Raw genomic sequence first — 9,285 nt, 5'->3', positions numbered from 1 at the left:
ACAGGTAACTTCCACAAAGCTGTGAACGATCTGAGACACATGCCATCAGAAGGAACATAAAATTAGGCAAAAATTACTTAAATCAGTTATACAACCCATTGCCCTTTATGGTTGTGAGGTCTGGGGTCCGCTCACCAACCAAGAACTCACAAAATGGGACAAACACCAAATTGAGACTCTGCATGCAGAATACTGCAAAAAATATCCTCCGTGTACAACGTAGAACACCAAATAATGCATGCAGAGCAGAATTAGGCCGATACTGATGATACTAATGATCAAAATCCAGAAAAGAGACATTAAATTCTTCAACAACCTAAAAGGAAGCGATTCCCAAACCTTCCATAACAAAGCCATCACCTACAGAGAGATGAACCTGGAGAAGAGTCCCCTAAGCAAGAGGGTCCTGGGGCTCTGTTCACAAACACAAACGCACCCCACAGAGCCCCAGGACAACAACACAATTAGACCCAACCAAATCATGAGAAAACAAAAAGATAATTACTTGACACATTGGAAGAATTTACACCAAAACTGAGAAAACTAGAATGCTATTTGGCCCTAAACAGAGAGTACACAGTGGCAGAATACCTGACCACTGTGACTGACTCACAATTAAGGAAATCTTTGACTATGTACAGACTCAATAAGCATAGCCTTGCTATTGAGAAAAGCCGCCGAAGGCAAACCTGTCTCTCAAGAGAAGACAGGCTATGTGCACACTGCCCACAAAATGAGGTGGAAACTGAGCTGCACTTCCTAACCCCCTGCCAAATGCATGACCATATTAGAGACACATATTTCCCTCAAATTACACAGACCCTCAAAGAATTTGAAAACAAATCCAATTTGAAAAACTGCCATATCTATTGGGTGAAATACCACAGTGTGCAATCACAGCAGCAAAATGTGTGACCTGTTACCACAAGAAAAGGTCAACCAATGAAAAACTAACACCATTGTAAATACAACCCATGTTTATGTTTATTTATTTTCCCTTTTGTACTTTAACCATTTGCACATCGTTACAACACTGTGAATATAAATAATTAGAATTGTCTTTATTCTTTTGGAACTTTTGTGAGTGTAATGTTTACTGTTAATTTTTATTGTACATATTTTTCCCATGCCAATAAAGCCCTTAAATTGAATTGAAATTGAATTGAGATCAAGAGAGGGAGAGAAAAAGAAAGGACAGATCAAATCATGTCACTCACCGAGACACGCCCCGTCCATCTCCTCGTAGCCCACGCTACAGACACACTTCCCCAGAGGCACCAGCCAATCACCATCAGCGCCGCAGTACAGTTTGGGCGTGTCCCTCTCCTCGGCATGCTCCACACACGCCCCCCTGACCTCCACCAGGGAGGAGGAGTCGACCCGGGGCACGGTGTCAGGGAAGGAGGCCAGGTTCCTCAGGGTGAAGGGACACTTCTTATAGTACACCCTGACTGAGACCAGGGCGATGCACGCCCCAATGTCCTGGAACGCCAGGTACAAACCCTTCCTGGAGATAGGACCCACTTCCCGCACCTATAGAAAACATTCACATGAACAATGATTGCCCATTGGGGATTAGGAGAGTTAATTGAATTAAACCCTAGTATGCAGTGCCTGCACAATTTCCCCTTGTAGGAAATTGTCATGCCAAACAATAGGAGTTGGCAAAGGGAGCAGAAACAGACTAGAAATAAATCACATATTATTGAAATTGAATGAAATGAAGTGGACCTCTGTGTTGAGCTTCAGGATGCGGTCCCCCAGGTCCATCTGAGTGAAGCTCTCGTCTGCAGCGATGGTGTCGATCTTGGTGTACTGGGAGGGTTTGAACTTGACCCCGTGGGACTCGTCTGTCTCATAGTAGAAAAGGTTGAATGTCTCCTTGCAGGTCCCAGACACCCAGGGGATGGAGTTACAGTCTCTCAGAGTGAACCGCAGCTCCACATACACCTTGGATAAATAATAAACAGTCAAGTACAGTAGCTGATGTATTATTCAAGACCACTTACAGGAAATACAATTGGTTAGTGTCCCTTGTGGGAATTGAACCCACAAACCAGGTGTTACCAGCACCATTCTCCAACCTACTGAGCCATCTATCAAAACCCCAACCCACCTTCTGTGCGGCCTGGCGGAAGATCCAGTTGGAGCGTAGCCAGTTGTTCTGGTTGGGTTCCATCACGTGACACACCTGGAAGGTATGGATGGGACGGTTGTGTTCATCCATCTCTGTTATAGCATCCCACTGGAGAGGAGAGGAGAGGAGAGGAGAGGAGAGGAGAGGAGAGGAGAGACGAGAGGAGAGGAGAGGAGAGGAGAGGAGAGGAGAGGAGAGGAGAGGAGAGGAGAGACAAGAGGAGGACAGGAAAAAAGGTACTGTTAGTGAGCTGCTAAAATAGTCAAACCGATAGATGTATATATATGTAGTGTGTGAAAAGCTGTCCAACATTAGAAAGTAAAAGGGAAAGGAACAGGAGCGTTACTAAACCAAAAATAACTGTCTCTAACCACCTGTACCCCAGCTCTGTGACTCCCAGGTCATATGACAAAGGTGAAAGCTCTGTAAGTGCTTCATGAGGTCACAGGTCACCTGCCTCTGTGTTGTTAGAATTGAAATCTAATGGAGATGTTTAGCCCCAACCCTCTGGCTCTACCCTCTATTACACTTACACGCACAAACAGGGTGTGTGTGTGTGTGTGACAGCTGTAGCGACCCTAGACCACCTATCACCAAGCTCCCAGAATCAAATTACCTGCTGAGGAAAATGGTTTTGAATCAGCTCAACAACAGCACAACACTTGCCCTTCAGTCTAGACATGTGGCTGATGTGACTCTGACCTCTGTATGCACTTTGACCTCCGCATACTCTTTGTCCTTGAGCAGATCATCTCACTCAATAGTGTTGTATAAAAATAAGTAGTATTTGCATGGAATAGATGGTATAGTGTCACTCCCAACCCTGTCTTCTAAACCAAGAAAGGCTTTATATTGGTGTCTGATGTCTAATACATTCAAAACACAGCAGCACCAAGTATAGAGAAGAAAAACAACCCCTTCTTCTCTCCTCAAAACTCACTCTGTCACCCCATCTCCCTTCTCTCTCTCCTCCCTCCCGTCCACCCCCTCCTGTATCTAGTCTAATTAATAAGTTGGAAGAACAGAAGCTCTTTATTAGCAAACAGACTATGGAGAGTTGGGGAAAGAGGACACTAATTTGAGCAAATTATTTCAGCGATAATAAGCAGTATTGTACTTATCTAAACACTACCTCTCAACAGGAGAACAGTAATCAAATCCTAATGTTTAGTTTCAAAGACTCATTATCCTTTTTAATGACACGTTTTAATTCAATCAAAAAGACGACACATTTTAATACATTTGTCCCTCAAGGTGTCACAGTAATCATAACGTAATTAAAACAAATTGATTTAGATTAAGTATTATATTGCCTAATATGCATCATGTGGTATTGTGCTGTGGTGAATTCTAAATAGGATCCCAACACAGCCATCTACAACTCTGTGGGTTTGCTTCAGCCAAATCCTACATACAGACGTCAAAATATCAAATATCAAACAAACTAAGAATTACATCAGTGATATAAATAGACTGACATTTTCGTCCACTTCTTACTTTAGGAAATTAAATAAAGAGATACGGTCAGAAAGCCTAAAAGCTGTGACACACTTATTGATTATGCAGTGTAGTTTTCCTACACCACCACAGAATGATTTATTGATTAGTCATGTAGTTTCCTACACACATTCACCACAGATATTATTGATTTGGCAGTGTAGTTTTCCTACACCACACAGATGATTATTGATTATGCAGTGTGGTTTCCCTAACCACCCACAGATGATTATGATTATGCAGTGTAGTTTTTCTCATACCACCAAGATGATTATTGATTATGCAGTGTAGTTTTTCCTACATCACCACAGATGATTATTGATTATGCAGTGTAGTTCCTACAAACCAAAACAACCTACTCACCCATATACCAATAAAAACTTACACGAAATAAATGACTGAATGAATCAACAATAACCACCACAGAGGAATTGATTTATGGGGCAGTGAAAAAGTTTTTCCCCCTATGAGAGCACAAGCGGAACCAACACGCAGGAGCTGTTCACTGATTAGTCACAGAAGCTATAGAGTTCGGTCATAACTACAAGCCTCGCCCCTAGGATAACCCACACAAAGTATCACGCCTACAGAGGAGATTATTTCATTTTTGGATCGTTTTATGTGGCAGTTGGTGTTTTCCTAGATCGCAGTATAACACTCACTCTGCACAGATCACAAGATAAACAGTTTAACAATTTTCATTACAATAACGCGCAATAGACGCGTCCCACTCACAGATGATTTTGTTATGCAGTTGTAAGTTTTCTCTTACAACACACAGAGATTATTGATTTGCCAGTGTAGTTTCCTACAAAAGAAGAAAACCCCCTGACACCCCCCCAACAGACCCACACAAATAAAAAGATATGTATTGCTATTATGCAGTGTAAGTTTTTCCTCAGGTAACAAAACTCTTAGTTAACCGCGTATAAGATGATCTATTGATTATGGCAGTGGTTATGGTTTGTCCCGCCCTACATCCACAGAAGTGATAATGCGAATTGTGATGGCAGATTGTAGTATTTCCTACAAGAATCAACCACAGATGATTATTGATTATGCAGTGTAGTTTTCCTACATCACCACAGATGATTATTGATTATGCAGTGTAGTTTTCCTACACCACTACAGATGCAGAGTCGCGTATGAACATGCTTTACATCCTCGCCAGCTGTATAGTGATCATTACAACACCTTGAACAGGTATATACAGTACACTGAGCGCACAAAACATTAAGAACGCTCYCTCTTTCCATGACCGACTGATCAGGTGAATCCAGGTGAAGGCTATGATCCCTTATTAATGTCACTTGTTAAATCCACTTCAATCAGTGTAGATGAAGGGGAGGAGACAGGTTAAAGAAGGATTTTTAAGCCTTGAGACAATTCAGACATGGACTGTGTATTTGTGCCATTCAGAGAGTAAATGGGAAAGACAACAGATGTAAGTGCCTTTGAACGGGGTGTGGTAGTAGGTGCCAGGCACACAGGGTTTGAGTGTGTCAAGAACTGCAACGCTGCTGGGTTTTCACGCTCATCAGTTTCCCGTGTGTATCAAGAATGGTCCACCACCCAAAGGACATCCAGCCAACTTGACACAACTGTGGGAAGCATTGGAGTCAACATGGGCCATCATCCCTGTGCAACTCAATATTAAGAAAGGGGTTGTTAATGTTTTGTACACTCAGTGTATATCTAGGTGTAGGTGTAACCTTATCAGTAGTCTCTTGTATCTGCAGCCTGCGTTACAAACCCTCCTCATCCCCCAAAGGTATCTTTCAAAGACTCTTACAAAAACTCCCTCACTCTAGCTTAGAGAAACTAAAGGAGCTTGAGATAGTTCGTCTCTGTAAGGCCAGAGATAGATACCCTGGGGTGGTCTTAGAAAACAGCTCTCTACGGAGACACCAGTGTGTGTGTGTGTGTGTGTGTGTGTGTGTGTGTGTGTGTGTGGTGTGTGTGTGTGTGTGTGTGTGTGTGTGTGTGTGTGTGTGTGTGTGTGTGTGTGTGTGTGTGTGTGACAGTCTGTGTGGGTGTACAGTCTGCTGTGTGAGAGTGTGTGTGTGACTGCTGACGCGTGGATGGGGGATAGAGTGACAGGGCCGAATGACGCGGAGCCCTGTGGTGGTGGTGTATGTGAGTGAGTGTGTCTCCTAAGGCGTCTGTCCTCTAGCTGGTACCCCTGCCATCTCTCAGTGACCCCAAAGCTGAGATGGAGAAAGCAGTGGGCCCCCAGTGGCCCCTCACAGCCCTCCATGGGGCCCCTGTCTTTCACAGCGCAGCCCTCCACACACAGAGCTCTGCTCTAAGAAGTCCTGAGTGGCCCTCCACACTCCACCCTAACACCTCAGAGACTCAGCTCTGTCTCTCAACACTGTACCCAGTCGGGGGGGAATGTTCTCTTCAAACTAGCTACTTTTATTTCCCGGTGTCTGGGTAGTACCCAGCTCCACGACGGGGCAAAAGTTGAAACTTCTGCCCCTCTCATTGTGCTTCGCTGTCAGCACAATGGACAGAGCACGCCCCGATGTGTGTGTAGTGGGGCTATGGAAAGTCACTAGGGCACAGTTAACAGGTAATTGCTGGCTTTTGGCTGATAAAATAAATAAAAAGTGGATAAATAAAATTATAGCCGGACACCGGGGCTGCCCTGCTGCTGAGGAGAGAAAGCGAAAGCGATAGAGGAGCCTTGGCCTAGGCTACTGTTGATTGCGAAGATGGATGCCTTTTTCATTTAAGTAAATTCAATTTGGATACTTTGCCTATAGTGAAAAGCCTACAAAGCAGGGCTCCAGACTGCGATCATTTAGTCACATTTTGTGACCCTTTGACACCTGGCTGTGGGAATAACAATAATGTATTTGTTGCATCGTTGCACATTCACACATCGGTGCACATTCACACATCGGTGCACATTCATTCACCTCATTAAAACGTCTTATTTTTTAGGAGGCTAAAACCATGATTTGGTCAAACAGTAAAGTACATTATCATCCTGTACCTGTTTTGCTGCGGCCTGCTGCTGTGTCAAGTGAGCTACAGTACTCTCTCCTTTCCCGGGTGAAAAACACGCTCCGGGAGAAAGAAAAGTGTTGTGATTGTATAACATTTTAAAATTCAATTACTAGGAAAACACAGCTATCCTGTTGTCACAGACGGAGAGAGGACGTTCTCATCTTTCTGTAGGTATATTTTTTTATTTCTCAAATGTGAATTATGAGCTCAATAGCAACTATTTTACAAATATATTTGAAATGGCTTTGAGATACGTGAGTGCCACCAGGGGAACATTTTCATCTGGAGCCCTGCAACAACATTTCCTCCATATGGAAAAGTATTTGTTTTGTTAGTGGACAAAGKTGAGAAGAATGTATACATTTTTTTGTATTTATAATAATTTGTTTTATCATTATTATTGTATATCAGTGTTATTGTAGGCCTATTTATTAATCCAAATCATTTTTTTAAAATGCAAAGAGTGTTTTGCTTCATTCTGTTGAGACAGTTTTGTTGGCTAAATGAAGCTTGTTCTGTCTTTTTAATTGTGTGCTCCATATTTAGTTTAAGATTATAAGTAGGCCTGTTGTAAAACAAATATCATTAGTCTATTGCTGTCATTTGTTGGATATGGTAGGTACTAGCCTTTCTTGGATATTGCTGCAATATAGCCTATACAAAACTTTTGTGAAGGTTTAAACCAGTTTGCAAGTTCTCTGTTCTCTCTGCTACCGCACGGCAAGTGGTCCCAGAGGGCCAAGTCTAGGTCCAGAAAGCTTCTAAACAGCTTTTACCCCCAAGCCATAAGACCCCTGAACAGCTAATCAAACGGCTACCCAGACCCCTCTTTTACGCTGCTGTTACTCTCTGTTTATTGTCTATGCATAGTCACTTTAACTCTACCTACATGTACATATTACCTCAATTACATCGACTAACCGGTGCCCCCATGGATATGTATGCACTTCATACGCCTTCCACTAGATGTCAACAGGCAGTAGAACATCGAATGAGGTGTCTAGCCTGATGTGGGACCGAATGAGAGCTTTTGGAGTGACAGGTCAGCCATATTGGCAGTATTTTGCTGCGCACCTGGGTGCACCATATCGTTGTCTGCAATGCCTTAGGTAGACACGAAGAAATGCTCCGTCTGGGACGTTATTGGATTCATACGAGAAAAACATCCTAAAGATGGATTCTCAACTGAGTTTGACCAGTTTATTCGACTTTTATTATCACTTTTTGAATTTTTTGTTCCATGCGTCAAACTTTCATGGACACGTGAGTTCCACTATGCTAGCCAAAGTTGCTAATTCGACAGAAGAAATGGACATTCTAAAACAAAACAACGATTTATTGTGGAACAAGGACTCCTGGCACTGCATTCTGATGAAAGTTCATCAAAGGTAAGAGAATATTTATGATGTTATTTCGTATTTTTGTTGAATATGTTGACTCCAACATGGCGGAGAATGGCTGAGCGCTGTCTCAGATTATTGTATGCTGAGCTTTTTACTAAAGTTATTTTTTTAAATCTAACACAGCGGTTGCATTAAGAACCAGTGTATCTTTAATTATATGTCCAACATGTATTTTTCAGCAAAGTTTATGATGAGTTTTTCTTTTAGATTACGTGACTCTCTAAAATTTCTCCGGACAATTTGGAGCATTTTGGCGCCATGTTCACAATGTAAAACCAGGATTTGTAGCTATAAATATGCACATTTTCGAACAAAACATAAATGTATTGTATAACATGATGTTATAAGACTGTCATCTGATGAAGTTGTTCAAAGGTTAGTGATTAATTTTATCTCTATTATTCTATTGTGGTTTTTGTGAAAGCTATCTTTGGCGGTGAAAAAATGCCGTTGTGTTTTTGGGCTATGGTGGTGAGCTAACATAATATATGTTGTGTTTTCGCTGTAAAAACATTTTTAAATCGGACATGTTGGCTGGATTCACAAGATGTTTATCTTTATTATGTGTACAACATGTATTTTTCATAAATGTTTTATGATGATTATTTCTGTATTTCACGTTGCCTCTCTGTAATTTATTCCGGCTGTTTTGGAGCCATTTATGTATCATGGCGCCAATGTAAACCAGGATTTGTAGCTATAAATATGGACATTTTCGAACAAACATAAATGTATTGTATAACATGATGTTATAAGACTGTCATCTGATGCAGTTGTTCAAAGGTTAGTGATTATTTTTATCTCTATTTGTGGGTTTTGTGAAGCTATTCTTGCTGTGAAAAAATGGCGGTGTTTTTTTGGATATGGTGGTGAGCTAACATAAATGTATGTTGTGTTTTCGCTGTAAAACATTTTAAAAATCGGACATGTTGGCTGGATTCACAAGATGTTTATCTTTCATTTGCTGTATTGGACTGTGATTTCATGATATTTATATGCTATTATTTACTTGTGGTGCTATGCTAGGCTATGCTAGTCAGCGTTTCTGATGAGGAGGATCCCGGATCGGGAGGTGGGTCGGTAGTTAATTATTTGTTACTTTTATTTTCTATTTTTACTTAACAACTTATTTTTTTCTTAGCATTGTTGGTTAAATTAAGAACTTGTAAGTAAAGCATTTCACTGTAAGGTGAAATCACCTGTGTTTGGGCGCGTGTGACAAATAAAATTTGT

The 9,285-nt window shown here is 41.5% G+C and overlaps 1 protein-coding gene across 1 annotated transcript in view; it reads right to left on the bottom strand.

The window, feature by feature from the left end:
- Positions 1-1,209: 1,209 nt before the first annotated feature.
- LOC111959277 (ephrin type-A receptor 6-like) overlaps positions 1,210-9,285 on the bottom strand; it is a 98,252-nt gene continuing 90,176 nt past the window's right edge. Inside the window, exons 3-5 of the mRNA XM_023980753.1 lie at positions 2,117-2,245; positions 1,732-1,950; positions 1,210-1,533 (exon numbers count right to left, since the gene is read on the bottom strand). Coding sequence (XP_023836521.1) covers positions 1,210-1,533; positions 1,732-1,950; positions 2,117-2,245 — 672 coding nt within the window. The remainder of the gene's footprint in view (positions 1,534-1,731; positions 1,951-2,116; positions 2,246-9,285) is intronic.

Source organism: Salvelinus sp. IW2-2015, linkage group LG36 (assembly GCF_002910315.2).
Source record: "Salvelinus sp. IW2-2015 linkage group LG36, ASM291031v2, whole genome shotgun sequence".
NCBI classification, from domain to species: domain Eukaryota; kingdom Metazoa; phylum Chordata; class Actinopteri; order Salmoniformes; family Salmonidae; genus Salvelinus; species Salvelinus sp. IW2-2015.
The sequence above is the reverse complement of the archived record's forward strand: the minus strand, read 5'-3'. Positions and strand labels throughout refer to the sequence as shown.